This window comes from Bos taurus, chromosome 7 (genome assembly GCF_002263795.3).
Source record: "Bos taurus isolate L1 Dominette 01449 registration number 42190680 breed Hereford chromosome 7, ARS-UCD2.0, whole genome shotgun sequence".
Taxonomy (NCBI): domain Eukaryota; kingdom Metazoa; phylum Chordata; class Mammalia; order Artiodactyla; family Bovidae; genus Bos; species Bos taurus.
The window spans coordinates 80490046-80509506 of NC_037334.1; the positions used below are offsets into that span (position 1 = coordinate 80490046).

The 19461-nt window shown below is 43.8% G+C and overlaps 2 protein-coding genes across 2 annotated transcripts in view; both read left to right on the forward strand.

Moving 5' to 3' along the window:
* Positions 1–13777, forward strand: part of WWC1 (WW and C2 domain containing 1) — a 167645-nt gene extending 153868 nt beyond the window's left edge. Inside the window, 2 exon segments of the mRNA XM_002689365.7 lie at positions 2254–2375; positions 3469–13777. Of these exon segments, the coding sequence (XP_002689411.1) occupies positions 2254–2375; positions 3469–3535 (189 nt within the window). The 3' untranslated portion in view covers positions 3536–13777.
* Positions 13703–19461, forward strand: part of RARS1 (arginyl-tRNA synthetase 1) — a 29243-nt gene continuing 23484 nt past the window's right edge. The window contains exons 1-3 of the mRNA NM_001105338.2: positions 13703–13776; positions 15133–15267; positions 18181–18369. Of these exons, the coding sequence (NP_001098808.1) occupies positions 13732–13776; positions 15133–15267; positions 18181–18369 (369 nt within the window). The 5' untranslated portion in view covers positions 13703–13731. The remainder of the gene's footprint in view (positions 13777–15132; positions 15268–18180; positions 18370–19461) is intronic.

Below are 19461 nucleotides of genomic sequence, written 5' to 3' on the forward strand. Positions count from 1 at the left end.
GGAGGGCGGTGAGGGCCCTGAATGGGTCCTGCAGTTCTGTGACTCACTGAGAGTGCTCCCAGAGCCCCTCAAGCTCATCAGCAAAGGAAGCCAGCAATCCCTCCCCCAGGAAACTTGATTCACTGTTTACTGGCTGCCAGGTCCTTTTGCTGCATTCCCGTGTTTGTGCGCAAGCCCTTATTACTCACATGTTTATTCCAGCAGCTGGTCCTTCATCAGGCATATTGGGGGGCACTTTATCTACGCTGGGGCACACACTTGCACAGAGTAAATAAGAACACTGACCTGCCCTCCTGCCTGCCTACCCAGTCCCACAGAGCACGTTTCTCCAAAGGGGAGAGGAGTGGGTCCTGGCCGGGTTTTATCCTGATGAAGACTCCTGAGGATACAAGCCTGCTGGCGTCTCATCCCTAGCGTAGTGAGTCGGAGAGATCTCAGCATTGCTCAAGAAAAAAGATACAACCACAAAGGGGCCAGACCACACGATGAGTTGAATTTGGGTGGCTGCTGCTTTCACACGTGTGTATTTGGGAAGGTCTCACATTGCATGAGACACCCCTACCCCCAGCCTCCAAAGGCAGCTGTTTGGGCTCCACTACCTAGAGGGGACTCCGGGAGTTGGTGATGGACAGGGAGGCGGTGATGGACAGGGAGGCCTGGCCTGCTGTGATTCATGGGGTCGCAAAGAGTCGGACACGACTGAGCGACTGAACTGAACTGACTGACATAGAGGGGAAGAGTCCAGGCAAACTCCCAGGGAAAAGGGGGGTTGGAGAGGGGACCTAGACATGGAGATGATGTCACTTGGAGCACCATGAGGAGTCTTGGGTTGGAGAACTCCAAAGCAGCAGGAGTTTGGACTCTTTTATAGACCTGGGGTTGAACACATCTATGACTAGCAGATGTTGGGTGCAGTTTTAGGGGGTATAGGTAACAGGCAGGCTCTAAAAGGCTAAAAAAAAAAAAAAACCCAAACTGCTATTTGAACTTCATTTAAAACAATTGGATGGGTAAAAAATTGTCTTTGACACCAGTGGGCTCCCAGACTGTGGTGAAGAAATAAACATCATAGGGTGAAGAAATAATCATCAGAGGCCATCTTTGACTCATTCCTTTCATACCTGCCAGGAGGGCTGTCCATGGCAGAAATGACAAGCTTTTGCTAGTTTTCTCTGCACACAGCCAAGCAACGCAACAGCACCTTCCAGACGGTGCCTCACTGGATTGTTGGGAGGGCCATTAGCTAAAATTCCAGCTCTCAGTTAAGGTGATGAAAACATAAAGCAGGAAGGTGGTGCTGGGCTTCTTAGGTCTGGACTTGTGGGAGCCTCAAATTGACTCTAGTAAATCAGAAGTTCCCCAAGCATTTATTTCTTTCTTGTTTATTACATCAGAGTTATAATAACAGCATTAAGAGAAAATAGAAAATTAGAGAAAGTTTTAAGGAAGAGAAGGAACTAAATATGTCTCTAATGGTAGCTGTCTATTACATTTATCTTGGAGCTTCCTAGTAGCCAAGGCAAAAAGAGATAAGCAAACAAGTATATATGTTTCCTGCCTTAAGAAGGCACCTACCAAGAAAACCTGACCTTTCAAATAGTTTTGTTTTTTTTTAATAGTAAATCTATGACTATCTGATGATGATTCTGTTAAAGAGTCATTTAAATGGTATAGCTTCATTAACCAAAATACTGTCTTCGTGCTACGGTTTTAAGTGTGTAGAACATAGATATTTGAGGGCTCTTTGGTTTGTTCTCTAAAGTGTTTCCTTAGGTTTGTATCAGGAGGGAAGGATGTATTGTTCCTCAAACCCTTGACCATAATTGCATGATTCAAAATTGGGTTTCTACGATTTCTTAATTGTATGTCGTTAAAGCAGTTTCTTAACATGCCTGAGGCTTTGTTTCCGCATCTGTAATATAGATTATTATAAAGCCTACCTTCCTAAGTGGCCCTGAGGAGCAGTGAGGTGACACGCATTTTACCAGGTAGCTCTTGCCGCCTTACTTCTGACACGTGCATATAGGTATTCAGTTCCCTGGCCCTGAAAACCTATCCTGTCTGACACATGTTGGGATCACTTCCCCTCATCATCATTTGGAATAAAGAGGAACAGGAAACATCATGGTGCTCTCTGGTGACCCTCAAACCTTTTAACCACAGTAGACTCCTCATTTATGCTAGAAGGGTCTCCGTGGCTGACCCATTTCTAGAGACCCTAAGTACTCTCTGCTACCTCATTCTGCCCTCCAGATGGACCGAGCAGAGCACAAGGGAGAGCTTCAGACAGACAAGATGATGAGGTCAGCCGCCAAGGACGTGCACAGGCTTCGAGGCCAGAGCTGTAAGGAGCCCCCAGAGGTGCAGTCTTTCAGGTCAGCAAGTGGGTGCCTGGCCAGCCGGCCCTTCCCTTCTCACCCTGCCCTCCCAGCCTCGGTCTCCTCCTCTCCGTCTCGATGCTCCCTATCTGTGCTCCCAGCTCTCTGTAGCAGATGTTTGTCCTCTGCCGAGTCTTCCCCTGTGATCTGTGAGCCCCGCGGTGCTTCCCCCCAGCTGTCTTTATCGGTCTCCGCACAACTCGACCTAATTTGTTAGATCCTTTTGTTTAATGGGTGAGCCACCTGCTCCGGCCTTTCCTCTTAGCGCTCCCATCACCAGTAACTGCGGAGGATTGGCCAAGGGATAAATCAGCCTGGCAGTGGAAAATGTTTGCTGGGCCTCCCTAGTACTGCCTGCCACCTGCCAGGATCTCGGGGAGATGCCGTCTTGCCACCCCCGGACCCAGGCATGTCCTGGGCCTCCCCATTCACAGAGGGTTTTGCATTTAGGTTTGTGTTGTCCTCTCGGAAAAGGTATTCATGTTTGTGTATGTGCTAAAATGCATCCCTTGGAGGAATTTAAAGATGTAAAATATACTGTCATTTTTCTAACCACACTTGGACATCTTTTCATTCTTAACCAGCAGGGAATCTAAAACAGACCACAGTGGAAATGGCCAAGGGCCCTTTGAGATTTCAGAGGCCCCTGATCGGAACTGGGGGTGGTTGTTCCTGCTGATGTTCCCCCAAGGCAGAGATTCTCAGCCAGGGGTGACGTGAGCCTCCAGGGGAAGGCGTTTGGCAATGTCTAGGGACATTTTTGATTGTCAGAACCAGAGGAGGGCTGGCAGAGATGCTTCTGATGTTTTGTGGGTAGAGGCCAGGGATGCTGCTAAAGACCCTACCTGCACAGGATTAGCCCCACAATGAAGAAATTATCCTGCCCATAATATCTATAAAGTGAGGTTGAAAAGCCTGCTCTAAAGGGATGGCCTGGGACTTCCCTGGTGGCCCAGTGGTTGAGTCTGCACTCCCACTGCAGGGGGCTCGGATTCAATACCTGGTCAGGGAACTAAGATTCCGTATGCCTCATGGTGTGGATGGGAAAAAAGAAAGAAAGAAATACATAAAGGAATGGCCTTTTTTACAGGGAGAAGATGGCATTTTTCACGCGGCCTCGGATGAATATCCCGACCCTCTCTGCAGATGACGTCTAATCGCCAGAAAAGTATTTCTTTTGTCCCAGTGATCACGCTGTGAGCCTAGACTGTGGCTAAACTTATTTATGTGGTGTTATATGAAGGTACCAAGTCATGAGTCCCCTAGCACTCTTGTCCATTTGAAGATAAACAGAATTTTTTAGTTTGAGTTCTATTATTATTAAAAAAAACAAAACAAAACAAAAAAAACCAGCATTACAATGACAAGATTGTATAGTTTGTATATTTAGGAATGTATTTTTGAGAAAGAAAATTTAAATGAACTAAAGCAGTATTAAGTTGCTGCTCTTCTTAAAGTTGTTTAGATTTTTTTTTTTTTTTTTGTACAGATCTACCTACTAGAGGTTTCACTGCAATAAGAAGTAATGTTTGAGGGACAGTAATCCTCAAAGGATGTCCTGAAGGTGTCACAGCACAGCTGACCTTTCCTACTTAACGTATTTTGTACCATGTTTTTAAAAAGATGCACGGGAACTGTGCAGGGATTCTGAGGTGCGTCCGTGAATCTTCACGAGCTGTGATGTGTTTTTATGTGGCCGCCCGACGTGGAGCGGGCAGCGTGGGGCTGGCTGGTGACAGGCCTGCCCACGCTGGTCTCATGCCCAGTGAAGCCACTGACACGAGTGAGGGAGGGCTGTGGAGAACACCTTTCAGTTTTATCTCCATCAATAAAGTGGCCTTTCTGAACAAATGTCCTCATTCGCTTTTTCTCCCCTACCCTTCCCTTCATCAGTGTTCCCCTGGTTTTTGAATCTCCACTTCCCACTCATTCCCTCCCAACCTATCCCTAGGCCAGGAGAGTTTTTTTTTTTTTTTTTTTCTTTTTGTTCGCTCATGTGCTCATTAAAGGAGCGAATGTCTGCTGAGCGGGGACTGCTGTAGACATCAACTTGTGTGACTTCAACACCCAAGTCACAGAATCTCTTCCTCCTTCCTTCCTCTGAAGTGAGCACTGCAGCTGTCTTCAGAGTAGGTCTCACTACCAGCCACACCAGAATCTTGGGCCAGCAGACTTCCCTGGGGGCCCAGTGCTTGTGAATCCACCTTGCAATGCAGGGGACGCCAGTTCCATCCCTGTTTGGGGAACTATGATCCCACATGCCTCAAAGCAACTAAACCCATGTGCCGTAACTACCGAACCCACGTGCTGCAACTGGAGAATCCATGCACCTCAACAAAAGATCCCTCATGCTGCAACTAAGACCTGACACAGCCAAATAAGTAAATAAATATATTTTAAAAATACAGGGGTCTTCCCTGGTGGTCCAGCGGTTAAGAATCCATCTGCCAAGGCAGGGGCCACGGGTTCAATCCCTGGTCCAGGAAGATCCCACGTTCCTTGGGGCAACTAAGCCTGAGCTCCACAGCTATTGAAGCCTATTTGCCTAGAGCCTGTGCTCCACAAGAGAAAGCACCACACTGAGAAGCCTGCGTACCACAGTGAAGAGTAGCCCTGCTGCTGCTGCTGCTGCTAAGTCGCTTCAGTTGTGTCTGACTCTGTGCGACCCCATAGATGGCAGCCCACCAGGCTCCTCCGTCCCTGGGATTTTCCAGGCAAGAATGCTGGAGTGGGTTGCCATTGCCTTCTCCGAAAGAGTAGCCTTAGCTCACTGCAATTAGAGAAGACCTGTGCAACAATAAAGGCCCAGAGCAGCCAAAGATAACAAATAAAAATTAAAATACAGACTCCTGGACCCCTCTCTCACCATATCTGGATGGCCCAGAGACCTACTTTTATCCACATTCCCACGTCAGTCTTATGCACAGTACAGTTCGAGGGACCCACTGGCCTAATGTGAATGAGACAGAGGCAAAGTGGTACAGCCCCACACTCGCAGGAAGTCACACAGGGGACATTAATAGGAATGACCCTCTCCAGGCCATGAGGGGTGATAGAGTAGACACCACCCCACTTCTTGGCTGCAGAGACTCTCCCCCACGTCCTCACTACATTCCTTACCTGGCTGTTCCTGGTGTATTATGTAGGGAGAACCTTTCTGGTGGCTCAGATGGTTGAGAATCTGCCTGCAATGCAGGAGACCCGGGTTCAATCCCTGGATTGGGAAGATCCCACAGAGGAGAGCATGGCAACCCGCTCCAGTATTCTTGCCCCGAGAATCCCATGGAAAGAGGAACCTGGCAGGCTACAGTCCGTGGAGTTGCAAAGAGTTGGTCAGGACTGACTGAGTCCAGCAAAGTCCAAAGGGCACTCAAGTACTATGGTAGCAAACCCTTCCACTTCTATAGCATGGTCCTGAAGCTTTACTTAATTGTAACTCATTTATCTTAATAGTAGCCCTATCAGGTAGATAGTATCATGATCATTACTATTTTAGATAATTCCAGCTTAAGTTACTTGCCCAGCATCACACAGCTGGTAAGTGGTATAGCTGGGATTAAACCTAGAGTGTACTCTTAAGACTCCTCACTACAATGACAAGTCTTCACATTTCTGTCCCCACCAGCTAGTTCCCTCCCTGAAGGCATCCTGTATTGCCAGTTTTTCCTATCTTTCCAGAGATAGGCAATGCATATACAATCTCACACATGTATTCTTTTTTTCCCACCTGAAGGGCATACTAACCAGACTATTTTAAGCCTTGCCTCTTCTCACTTAGGACAATATCTGTAAGCTATTTCCTTCTTTTTAACAACCACATAGTATTCCACTGCTTGTTCAAATGAATTGAGGGACATTTATGTTGTTGCTTTTACAGCATCTAATTACTCTCTTTTCCATTCAGCCTTTCACAAGAGTATGAGAGTATCTGTAGATAAATTACCGCCTATATTTTTATTTTTTTAACTTTTTAGTTTATATTGGAGTGTACTTGATTAACAATGTTTTGATAGTTCCAGGTGGACAGCAAAGGGGCTCTGCCATACATATACATGTACCCACTCTCCCCTAAACTCCCCTCCCATCCAGGCAGCACATAACATTGAGCAGAGTTCCCTTTGCTATACAGTAGGTCCTTGTTGGTTATCCATTTTAAATATAGCAGTGTGTACATGTCGATCCCAAACTCCCTAACTATGCCTTCCCCACATCTTTCCCCACCTGGAAACCGTAAGTTCATTCTCCACATCTGTGAGTCTGTTTTTGTTTTGTAAATAAGTTTATTTGTATCATTTGTTAGATTCTACATATAAGTGATAATATATTTGTCTTTCTCTGTCTGACTTAGTATTATAATCTCCAAATCCATCCATGTTGCCACAAATGGCATTATTTCATTCTTGTTATGGCTAAATAGTATTTTGTTGTAAGTATGTACCACATTTTCTTTATCCATTCCTGTGTTGATGGACCCTGAGGCTCCATGTCTCATTGCCTGCCTTTTTCAAATGTTCCACGTAAAACTGTAAAAGTGCCTATCAGTCATTTCTTCTCAGTGTTTGCTGGCTTTATTAGGTGGCATGAGGATCAAGGAAGTAATACGTTATAGGCACTGAACAGAATTCGGTCATTGATGAATGGTAGGGAACTTGTTATATTCTAGTAGAAATTATATTCTTAACTATATTCTAGATGCTCCTGGGAATAACTAACGGTAGAAGTTTGTCCTGTACCACCAGTAAGGCTTCTCCCAGGGCACTGGGGACTGGTTTTACATTTATCTAGGAGAACATGGTGAGTCATATATTTATAAGACTTCCCAACCATAAATATACACAAAGCTAATCAGAAGTAACAAAATGACCTCCGCTTAACATTATAATAGTTTTTACCACTTGCATTTACGTAGTTCATATTTTGGTTTTGAATCTGTGATCATGACGGTATTGGACACCTAGGAGCAGGCATCAGGGCTGTCTTGGGCACCATTTTAGCCCCAGGGCCAGAGCAGTCCTGACAGATGACAGAGCCTCAAACAATTGTTCTGTGAATGAATTAGTCTAAGACCAAAATTCTGATTGCAGTTCTGCTAAGTAATAACATGAATCTGGGAAATTTCCAGCAGTTTTATTTTTTGTTTGTTCATGGGGATTTTTTGTGTTTTGTTTTTTCAGGGGTTTTTGACCTTTTGACAGGCTGTCTTGATAACCAGTGATTTCATGCAGAGTTTTCTAAAGAAGTATAGGAAGCACTGTTAGAGGGTACCTCGGTGGATTTTGTATAATTATAATCATACGTTTATTTTAACTTGGCTGTTGAACTCATGAATTCACAGCTACTACTCCTGAGGATGAGGCTAAGCAAGCATTTAAGTTCAGAAAGAATTCGATTTAAAGATTGATTTAACTTAATTTCCTATCTTAGGAAATTCCCTGGCAGTCCAGTGGTTAGGATTCTGCGTTTTCACTGCCAAGGGCAGTGGTCGAACCCTGGACGGGGAGCTAAATTCCTGCAAGCCTTGTGGCATTGCCAAAAAAAATAAAATTTAAAAATCACATAATCTACAAAGAAATTTATCTGACAGTGATTGAGTCAATATATCTAGAATGGTGCTAGGTATCTGTAAGTGACTTTTCAACAACCATATAAGTATCCCACTAAATGAAATAAATAACTTGAATTAATTGATGGATATTTATGTTATTGCCACCCCCTTGCTTTTACACACAGTAAAATGCCTTCGTATTGGCTTAAGGCTGGTGTGACACTGGGCCCAGGTGCTGTACAAGTGGGAATGATGAGGGCTGGGGACCCTGGGACCCTTGATGACTTCCCCACCATCTCTCTGACAACAGGGAGAAGACATGGAGATCCTTTCACCTCCTGTTGGGTAAGAACTTTGTCTTGGTCCCCTCCTCTCCTTTTCAGAAGTCACTCCCTCTGTGCTTGGGGCAGTCCTCACTGGGAGCTGGAGGCTAAGAAAGAGGGCCTGCCCCACCTAGAGATTCAGTATGCTTGGTGCCTGATTTTTTTCACTTTAGAATTTGTTTTCAGTTACTATGTAATTATAGGTATTAAAAAAAAATCTCAAATGCTACAGAAAGATATAAAATAAGACACCCTACCCTCTGGAATCTACAATTAATAATTGTTAATCAGGTGGTTTCCACTTAAATAATTGACCTTTATTCCCTGTTCATCATCTGCAGGCAAGAGCTGTCCCCTCCCTGCCATAAAGATGAGGAGATTCTGCCACATATTTCCCTTTCTCCTTAGCAACACCTAATTTTTGTTAGTTACATGGTTATTTTTTATGTCGTTTAAAACAGACAGTCACATTTACATGCTCCTCTGCAATGATCATCCAGCTTCCTATTATGAGTTGATTTGAAAATTAAGAACTGTTAACAGCATTTACAGTGCCATGGTTGAAGTAAATATTATTCACTATGGAAACAAAGTATGTTGGGTCATTAGACTTTTGTTCTGGGAAGGAGAATTCAAAGATCCAATCATCTTTTCCTTCCCTAGATAACCTTCTTCATTTCTTTCTGCTCATACTTGGTTCATTATTTCTCATTCCCCATGGCTTTATTTTTGGATTCCTAGTCCAAGAGCAAGTTCCATCAGTTCTACCTTCAAAATTTATTGTGAATCTGGCCATTTTATTTTTCCCTGTTACCACTTTGGTTCATTATCCCTCACCTGGATCACTTGCAAACCTTCTGTATTAGTTTGCTAATGATGCCATAACAGTCTGTCAAAGACTGGGGAGAGGCGGGCAGTGAGGGAGCTTCACCAACGGTTTATTTTCTCACAGTCCTGAAGGCTGCTGCTGCTAAGTCGCTTCAGTTGTGTCTGACTCTGTGCAACCCCATAAACGGCAGCCGACCAGGTTCCCCCGTCCCTGGGATTCTCCAGGCAAGAACACTGGAGTAGGTTGCCATTTCCTTCTCCAATGCATGAAAGTGAAAGTGAAGTCGGTCGGTCCTGTCCGACTCTTCCCGACCCCAGGGACTGCAGCCTTCCAGGCTCCTCTGCCCATGGGATTTTCCCAGGCAAGAGTACTGGAGTGGGGTGCCATTGCCTTCTCCGTCCTTAAGGCTACAAGTCTGTAACCAAAGGGTCTGCAGGCAAGGGTGAGTATTTCTGAGGCCACGCCCCTTGACTTGCAGATGGCAGCCTTCTCAGTGTGTCTGTACACAGTCTTCCTTCTGTGTGTGTGTGTGTGTGTGTGTGTGTGTGCGTGTGTGCGTGCGTGCATGTGTGCACGCGCGCGCCTGTGTGTGCACGTGTGTGTGTCTACGTGCACGCGTGTGTGTGTCCTGTCTTATAAGGACACCAAACATATTGGATTAGGCCCCACGCTCATGACCTCATTTAAATTAATTCACTCTGTAAAGGCCCTGGTGGTGGTTTAGCCGCTAAGTCGTATCTGACTCTTGGGACTACACGGACTGTAGCCTGCCAGGCTCCTCTGTCCCTGGGATTCTCCAGGCAAGAATACAGCAGTGGGTTGTCATTAACTTCTCCAGGGAATGTTCTCGACCCAGGAATGGAACCCGGGTCTCCTGCATTGCAGGCAGACTCTTTACCAATTGAGCTACAAGGGAAGTAAAGGCCTTACCTCCAGATATACCACATTCTGAGATACTAAGGGGTCAGGCCTTTGACATATGGATTGGGGAGAGAATACAATTCACCCTGTAACAGCGCAACTTCCTTTTGAAAGACAGAAATCTGATTTTTCTGCTACGCCATCCAATGGTTAACACTCTGCTTAGAACAAAATGAAACCGGCCCCCACCCCCATCGCCTTCACTTAAAATTCCTATATGCTTTGGTTTTGCCAGTCTTTCCATAACCGCTCACACCCAATCCCTCTTTCTGCTTTCCAGTAAACCTAGTTCCTGTCCGAGACCATTTGCATTTGCTATTCCCTGTCTAGAACCCTGTTGACTGAAGGAAAAAAAACAACCGGCCTGCGGGCTTTCTCTAGTTGCCGAGAGAGCGAGGGCAGATGTTGGTTGTGGTGGGCGGGCTTCCCACTGCGGCGGCTTCTCTTGTTGCGGAGCGTAGGCTCTCGGCGCATGCGCTCCAGTAGTTGCCGCACCAGGGCTCAGTAGCCGTGGTCCTCGGGCTTAGTTCCCCTGCGGACTGTGAAATCTTCCTGGACCAGGGATTGAACCCATGCCCCCTGAATTGGCAGACAGATTCTTATCCAATTATACCATCAGGGAAGTCCAGTTTTTAGTTTTTATTTCAACTTTTTTTTTTTTTTTTTGGTCACACTGCATCTTCACTGTGGCCTGTGGGCTTAGTTGCCCCCACAGCATCTCAGACCTTAGTTCCCTGACCAGGAATAGAACCTGTGTCGCCTGCATCCTGAGTTCCTTCAGGGTTCACTGTCCAGGGTGGCTGTCCTGGGATGGCCTGGCGGCTGCAACATCCTTTGTTTACGGATATGGCCGGAGACATTTTTCACTCACAACCCTCCTATTCATTACATAAAGAAATAGTTTTTTAGCTATGTCCTGTGACAAACTGGTTCATATGCAATTCAGGGTGTAGGAAGACATTCTAAGAGGGGTTACGGCCTGGACACACGAGAAGAATCTACTTACAGATTGTTAATTTTTGTATACTCTTTCCTAAAAAATTTTTGCTTGCAAATTCAGTTATCCGATTCTCTTTCTATAGCTCTCTTTCCACAGAGAAAGGCGTAACACTCCTCCCACTACCCTGGGTGTAAACTAACAGGAACTGAACTAGGTATACTCTGTCAGGAAGAGATTTTCCTTTACCCTCTAGGTCTTTGGGCTTCCCTGGTGGCTCAGCTGGTAAAGTATCCGCCTACAATGCAGAGACCTGGGTTCGATCCCTGGGTTGGGAAGATCCTCTGGAGAAGGGAACGGTCCCCTACTCCAGTATTCTGGCCTGGAGAAGTCCACGGGTCATGGGTCGCAAAGAGTTGGACACGACTGAGCGACTTTCACTTCACTTCACTTCTAGGTTCTTTGAGCTGGCTGGTCTAAGAATTCAATGGACACGAGACAGTTTAGCAGGAGAAATCACAGAAACATTTAATAATATGTATACATGGGAAAAACTCAGGAGAAATGAGGAACTCCCCAAATGGCTCAAACCCTTACCTTAAATACCACCTTCAGCTAAAGACAAAAGAAGCTATTGAGAGTAATAATGGTTTGGGAGTTCAGAGAAAAGCAGTTCACATGGAGATGGAAAAGCAAGTGTTGGGTAAGTAAACATTTGAGATAAGTGTGGACCGTGATCTCTAGGCCCTGCCAAGTTTCCCCCAGCACACCTAGCCAATATTCTTTGCAGAGTTCGCTGGAGGTAGCTCTATGCCAGGAACAGGCCCTTTATCTAAATTCCTTAGGGAGCTGGGGACTTCTCTGGTGGTCTAGTGGCCAAGACTCCACATTCTCAATGCAGGGGGCCCGGGTTCAATCCCTGGTCAGAGAACTAGATCCCACAGGCCACATCTAATGATCCCACATCCTGCAACCAAGACCTGGCACAGCCAAATAAGTAAATATTTTTTAAAAAATAAATAGAATTCTTTAGGCAGCCAGTTCAGTTCAGTCACTCAATCGTGTCCAACTCTTTGCAACTCCATGGACTGCAGCACAACAGGCTTCCCTGTCCATCACCAACTCCCAGAGCTTGCTCAAACTCATCTCCATCAAGTCGGTGACGCCATCCAACTATCTCATCTCCTGTTGTTCCCTTCTCCTCCTGCCTTCAATCTTTCCCAGAATCAGGGTCTTTTCCAAAGAGTCAGTTCTTTATATCAGGTGGCCAAAGTATTGGAGTTTCAGCTTCAGCATCAGTCCTTCCAATGAATATTTAGGACTGATTTCCTTTAGGATAGACTGGTTTGGTCTCCTTGCAGTCCAAGAGACTCTCAGAGTCTTCTCCTATACCACAGTTCAAAAGCATCAATTCTTTGGTTCTCAGTTTCTTAGGCAGCTAATAAGGAGGTAAAAAGAAAAACTTCCTGAGTCTTCTGTTTCATAAAGAATAATCAGCCTAAATAATCACCAAAAAGATACATTTTGAGGTGGCAAATTTTGCTTCTCTACAACTTCAAGAGTTTCCCCTGAGGTTAACCCCTTTAGCACCAAACAAAAGAAATTTATTTAGAAGATGGCCCTTTTTCCTGCTTTATTTCGAAGGTGGACATCTATCTGTCCATTGATTTGACCATCCACCAACTCATCCATCCTTCCCTCCATCCATTTTTCTCTCTTAGAGAAGTAAAAAGGTATCACAGGAACATATATTAACACTTGTGTTTGGGTTAAAAATAAAAATAAAAGCAAAGTTTAAAAATAAAAAAATGAAGAAAAAATGATATGAATTATTTGACTTGACAAAGAGAACTAGCTTTGCCAATTAATTAATATAGTGGAAATTTTTCATAAATTGCATGAGCTAAATTCACAGCTCCACAGTTTTGATGAAAATACATTAAGAGCACTTATAAAAGAAACAACATGCCAGAAAATAGTTCATCACAACTATTCAAATTTGTGGAAAGAGCTTTCAGATGTCAACTTTTAAAAGTCTGTAGGCTAGAGCATGAATTTTAAAAATTCTTATATGGGCCACAGAGGCAAAAATGTTTGGAGACCACTGTTTGAAGCTCTGCGGCTCCTGGGAAAAGTGAACAAGACAGTTAAGGCCTCTGTCTTCTCAGAACTTAATCCCAGATTAGCCGTTCAAAATTTTAATTCAAATGTTACCCGCTCAGAGAGACCTTCCCTAAGTCACCCTATCACATTATCTTCGTGGCAATTAAAACTGAGATTATTTATTTTTTTGTCTGGTTTATCTATTTACTCTAAAATGTAACCTCCATGAAAGCAGGAACCATGTCGGACTTGTCCAGCTGGTGTTTCAGAGCCTGGAATAGTGATGGCATATTAATGTGCATAATAAATGCTATTGGGTAAATAATTTTGTTGGTTCTGTACCCATTTCACGGAGGGTTAAATGAAGCCCTTCTTAAACGCAGGCTTTAGTAAGTCCCTCTGTCTAAATCCATTGAGCACAGAGCAGCTCTGGTCGGATTCCCCTCAAATTCTTTGCTGTCCTCCCCACGTGAGGCTCTGAAGGCTGCAGCCCTCATCCAGGCAGAAAATTCCCCGCGAATTTTCCTCGCAGTTTCTCCCAAATTCCACCAGGGGGCAGCAGAAGAGGAGACGACAACACCCAGCCAGCCAAGCGTGGCTGGGCAGGGCCGGGGAAGAAGGGGAGGGGTTCCGCTTCCGAGGGGGCTTACTGCTTCCGCTTCCGGCGACTTGGAGGTTAGGGCGCTGACGCGAGGATGGACGCCTTAGTTGCTCATTGCTCCGCGCGGCTGCTGCAGCAGGTAGTACCGCATGGGGCCGGTGGGGAGGTTTGAAATGGAGGCCCCAGGGCCCGGCTCCCGCCCTGGCAGCACCAAGACAACGGCAGCGAGGCGGGGACCGACCTGCTCCCTTCCGACAGGGGCAGCGGAGTCCCCATACACGGGCCTGTGCTGCCTCGGAGGTTAATGCCCTCCCAGGAACGCTTTCCAAGAGATGGGAGAGGAAGAACCCTGGGTTCCCAGGCCCGGGTGACAATGACGTCCAGCGAGGGGGAGGGTCCCCCTCTCTTTGACACCCCCCAAGCCAGCATCTACAGCGGGGCTGGAGCTTGGCGTGTCGAGTCCCGCCTCGACCAGTGCTCGTTCTTCCCCGAACACGCGCGCTCTGTTGGGGGAAGCGCGGGAACACACAAAGAGGAAAGTAGGGTGAGAGCAGGAGCCCTGGGCCCTGTTTGCAGCTCAGCACTCCGTTCTGTCCATGATACTGTGCAAGAGGAATCCTGAGATTCTTTTTTCTCAGCCCGTGTAGGGGCTGATTATCAAGCTGGGGTTTGCTTCTTGCCTTAAGTGTTCGTGGAGAAAGAACTGCAAGAGCTTGTCAAGAAGTGACAGTTTCCTTACATTCCAGGTGCAGGTGGGGAGGGGTGGGAGGATGGGGACCGCTTCATTGCTAAATCCGTCACAAGCTGGTCAAGTAAATTGTCACGTTCTTTATTATTTCGAGTCATATGGTCTTTTTCGGTGTGGGGACATAGGTATACTCTCAGTGGGTTGTGATAAGAAGAATGGAGATGATTTCTGAAAAGTGTTGAGCTCTGTGCCTGGAACACAGTATGCTCATTTATGGCACACTGTGTTTTTGTCTTTGCTGTAATTATGCCCAGATAAACAATCACATTTAAAGTGAGGAATCTCTCCTTGAATAACACAGTTTGGTAGCTTTATTTCTTTTGAATTGACATGTCTTTGGTTTGGGGTATTAGAGTAAAACATCTAGTCTAGGACTTAGGACACTGGAAACAGAGGATAAAAGGGGAAAGTCCTTTTGTCTCAGAAAAGGCAAAAGCAGAGGGACTTGAACCACAGAAGCAAGCCATCTGAAGGGGATCCGATTGCAGGCTTAAGACTCCTGTTCCTCCTCTCCAACACAGACAAATACTTTTTGCTTAGCAAGGATAGTATCAGTAATGTCATCAAAAAATGACATTGGTAATGTCATCAAAAACCACAACTTATCAAAGGCAAAGTCCTTAATTGCTATCACCTCTACCATGCCCAGATGGAGAGGAGGGGAGATAAGGAAGTAAGTTTATGGTTCAGTTTATCACATCTGGGAGTTATCAATCATGATGGACCAAGGTGGCTGTTCTTTCCTAGGAAAAAGAGATTAAGTTTCTGACTGCTGAAGTTGATCGGTTGAAAAACTACAGCTGTTCAGAAGCTTCTGCAGATTTGGAGAAGTTGCGGGAAGAAAATTTAAAATTAAAGTATCGACTGAATATCCTTCGAAAAGTGAGTACTCTGGGCTTTGGTTTCATTCTGCAATTTAAATTATTGTGTCTTTTTAAAAATCCTTGTTAGTGAAAATACTGAAAGGAATTTGGCAAAAGGACTTAAACCCTGTCCTTTTCCCCTGCATTAGACAAGTTAGGAGTAAGTTGTTGGTGCAGATAATGGAGAAATTGCTGTTTTCCTTCTGGGCCCTTTAAATGTTTCATCATACTAAGTGTGTAGCCAGCTTAATTTTCAGTAATTGCTTATATCAAGTCAAAATATTTTTAACTACACCCACAGTCCTTCTCTGCTTTAAGTTGGTTATTTTACAGTTTTATTTTTGTGTTTTACAGAGTCATATTTGTGGGAAGGTTCTTTTCCTGTTAGTATTTTGGAACATTTTTTCCCATGAAGCTTGTGTTGTATTGGTTATTTCATGACTTCATAATCTTAACAGTGTTTATTGATTTTGTCAGAAAATGGAGCTTGCTTCCGTTGGGGCTTTAATTTCTTGGCCTGCTCTTCAGGTCTACTGATGACACGTCCTGGGCGATGGTGACCTCACTCCCATGAGTGTTCGGCTCTGTGTGTTCTCTGCTACTTTCAGGCAGGCTGCACTGGCATTATACCTTCTTTCCAAAGCTTCCTCTTACTTATTCATCTTAGACTCTGCCTGCCCCACTGCCATGAAGTCTTTTTTTATTACCTCCTTTGAGTCTTCTAAAATAAAAAAATTACATTTCCAGGGAATTGTCCCCCAAATATCTCAACCTTTCTGATTACCTCGTTCATTCTGCACTTATTTATATTCATTTCTCTGTTTATTTCACGTCAACATTATTGTTAAATACCTGGTATGTGCTGGAAGCTGGGAGGGAGAAGGTACAAAAGGAAGTGTATTCTTTTGTTGTTGTTGTTGAAGTATAATTGCTTTACGACCTTCTATTAGTTTCTCCTGTACAACAACTATGAATCAGCTGTGTGTGTACACATACACCCTCTCTCTTGGACCTCCTTCCCACCCTCCAATCCTCTGCTACGCAACACATGTGTTATATCCTTCAAAAAGTGAGTACTCTGGGCTTTGGTTTCATCCTGCAATTTAAATTATGGTGTCTTTTAAAAAAATCCTTGTTAGCGAAGATTCTGAAATTTGATAAAAGGACTCAAACCCCATCCTTTCCCCCTGCATTACACAAGGTAGGAGTAAGTTGTTGGTGCACATAATGGAGAACTTGAACTCCCTGTGCTACTCCCTGTTCCCACTAGCTGTTTTATCCATGGACATGTATTTATGTTGAACCTAATTGCCCAGCCCAGCCCACCCTCCCTCTCCCACGCTTGCACATCCGTTCTCTACCTTTGCTTATCTATTCCTGCCCTGAAATCTAGATTTTTCTAGATTTCACATACATGCGTTATATACAATATTTGTTTTTCTTTCTCTGACTTACTACACTCTGTTTGACAGACTTAGGTCCATCCATATCTCTACAAATCTCCCCTTGAGCTGTCATGTTCTTTTCAAGATTAAGTCTTACGTTAGTATTTATTAGAAAAACAGGTACCTTTTTTCATCAGTGACAATGTTAAGGTTGCTATGTGATGGTGCTCTTATTACAAAATCACAGATTTTGAGTTATCTCCTGATGCTAATTTTCTTATAAGTTCTGTTGTTTTAGGAGGGTGTTTTAGTTAGTTTGGGTTTTTTTTGCATAATGTGATGTTTCAGAATGCTTATATTGAATTGTAGCAAAGATGCTTATACCATATGTAGTATTTCTTCACCTCATGGAACTTAACATTTTAAAGGAGAAGAGAGTGTTCACCTTGAATCCTGGCTTTGCCTCTTCCCTTTATCATTTTTAGCAAGTTACTTAATCTCTAACCCACAAGGAAATGGTGATAGTAGTCACAAACTCCATTTTTGTTATGTAGGTGACGTAAGGCAATGCACATAAATAAAGCACTTGACTCCGCTCTTGACACTTGAATCACTCAGGAGCGCTCAGTTCAGTACTGCTCGAATAATAGTTTTCATTATTGTTGCCATTCATATTACACATCGACACTTTGACTAATGTAAACTCATGATTAGTGTGTAGACAGCACGTTCGTCTGTCTCTTTAGGCCATATCTACTCAGTCACCAGCCATCTTGACCTGCTACATGGCGGGTACAGGGCTAGGTGCCAGAACTTTTGTTGTTTAGTTGCTTGTCCAACACTTCTGCAACCACACGGACCGTCATCTATCGGGATAGAACCATAAATAAGACACTTTCTTTGCAAAAGAATATTTAGAGAAATTTCAGATCTGTCCAAACACAGATAATTTGGAGAAGGTATGAAAAGTGCAATAATGGAGGTAATTAATTAATTATATACCATCTTAAATGAGTGTATTCCACTTCTGAGAAGGTGAGAGATAGGAAGTACCACGGGGTTATTTTGCAGGAAGACAAAACAATCTGTTACTCTGATACATTAATATTACCCATCAGTATTTTTGACCTGTTTCATTTCATGCTTGAAAGGGTCAGCGTTTTAATGAAGAGATTAAATGTTTTTATTGTTTTTGTCCATAGAGCTTTCAGTTCCAGCATTTGATAGGAAGTTATTTAGGATTGATTTTATATTATTTTCTCGGTGCTTTAGGAAGCTGAGAAAATCATCAGCCCCTTACTCCCTATTGCTGGCTTCTGTTATATTAAATAACTGTAGAAAGAAAGTACATGGGGAATTTTTACATGTATGTCTTAGATGCTGTGGGATAGACTTGTCCTATTAATGCTTCTCAGCACATCCTAAATATGAGAGTGTTACACTAGGAGTGTGTGTTACCTTTCAGTTTCAAGATACTTGAAGGCTTCTCAAAATATTTGGGAAATTTTTGTATAAAGTTTATTAACATTTACATTCTTTTCTTACAGAGTCTTCAAGCAGAAAGGAACAAACCAACCAAAACTATGATTAACATTAATAGCTGCCTGGAAGAGGTCTTTGGTTGTGCCATTAAGGCTGCCTATCCAGTTTTGGAAAATCCTCCACTGATTGTGACTCCAAGTCAGCAGCCCAAGTTTGGGGACTATCAGTGTAATAGTGCTATGGGCATCTGTCAGGTAATTATATTATTATAAAGCATTCTTTGTGCTTTGATTTTCTTAAGCATGACAGTTATCATTGCGTGCGTGCGTGCTCAGTCATGTCTGTCTCTTTTGCAACCCCATGGACTGTAACCCGCCAGGCTCCTCTGCCTGTGGGATTTCTCAGGCAAGAATACTGAAGTGCATTATCATTTCCTTCTCCAGGGAGCTTCCTGACTTGGGGATCAAACCCACGTCTCCTGCATCAGCAGGCAAATGCTTTACCACTGAGCCACCCGGGAAGCCCATAATTATCATTTACATAAATAATAGAGCATTGTATCCTCAGTAAAAACATTTTCCACAGTTCTGAAAAGCTTGAGGAAAGGGACTGTGTGTTTTTAATGTTTAAAAAGCACAAATTTTAATATTTAAATTATATATACTCAGTATTTAAGGAAATAGCTGATACTGTTTTGGCACATTCCTCCTTTTGTGTCCAGGATAACTGACTTATTGTTGAGGAATTAGAAGTTAGCTAATTAGCACCAGCATTCCCATCAAATATTTGATGGAGATGTGTCTGTGAGATAGGCTTGTGTATTTCATGTTCAGTCAGAGGAGTTCCCTGTTTCTAATAGCTAATGTGTTAGTAGTTTATTGCGCTTGGTTTGGGACTTTTTGATTTCTTTTCATTGCTGAATAGAAAGGCTTCATCTAAAGAGATCAGATTTTTTCCTGGATAATTTTTGTGTGTCTGTGCTGGAGTTAAGTTTATAAGGGTGCTATTTACTACTCAAATCTGAATATTGCACACTTTCATGATTTGAAAATTAGAAATGTAAATATTCTGGAACAGGCATCATAACTAAAGACTTCAAAAGTCTTCCTTAAGAAGTTCTAGACAGCTGTGGCAGCTCATTCTGAAAAGAGATCCTGTGGTTTTGGCACTTTTCCATTCCCCCGGCACTGTTGCTGTCTGATGCTTTAATCTCGCTCTCTTTACAAGGTCACTGGTCTCTGCTGCTGCCTTCTAATGAGTCTTGTGTCAGTTGAATCTGATGCTTTGTCAGCTGTGCGTTTTCTAGTAATTTGCTGAGACCTGTTGTGTAATCAATCATTTATGTT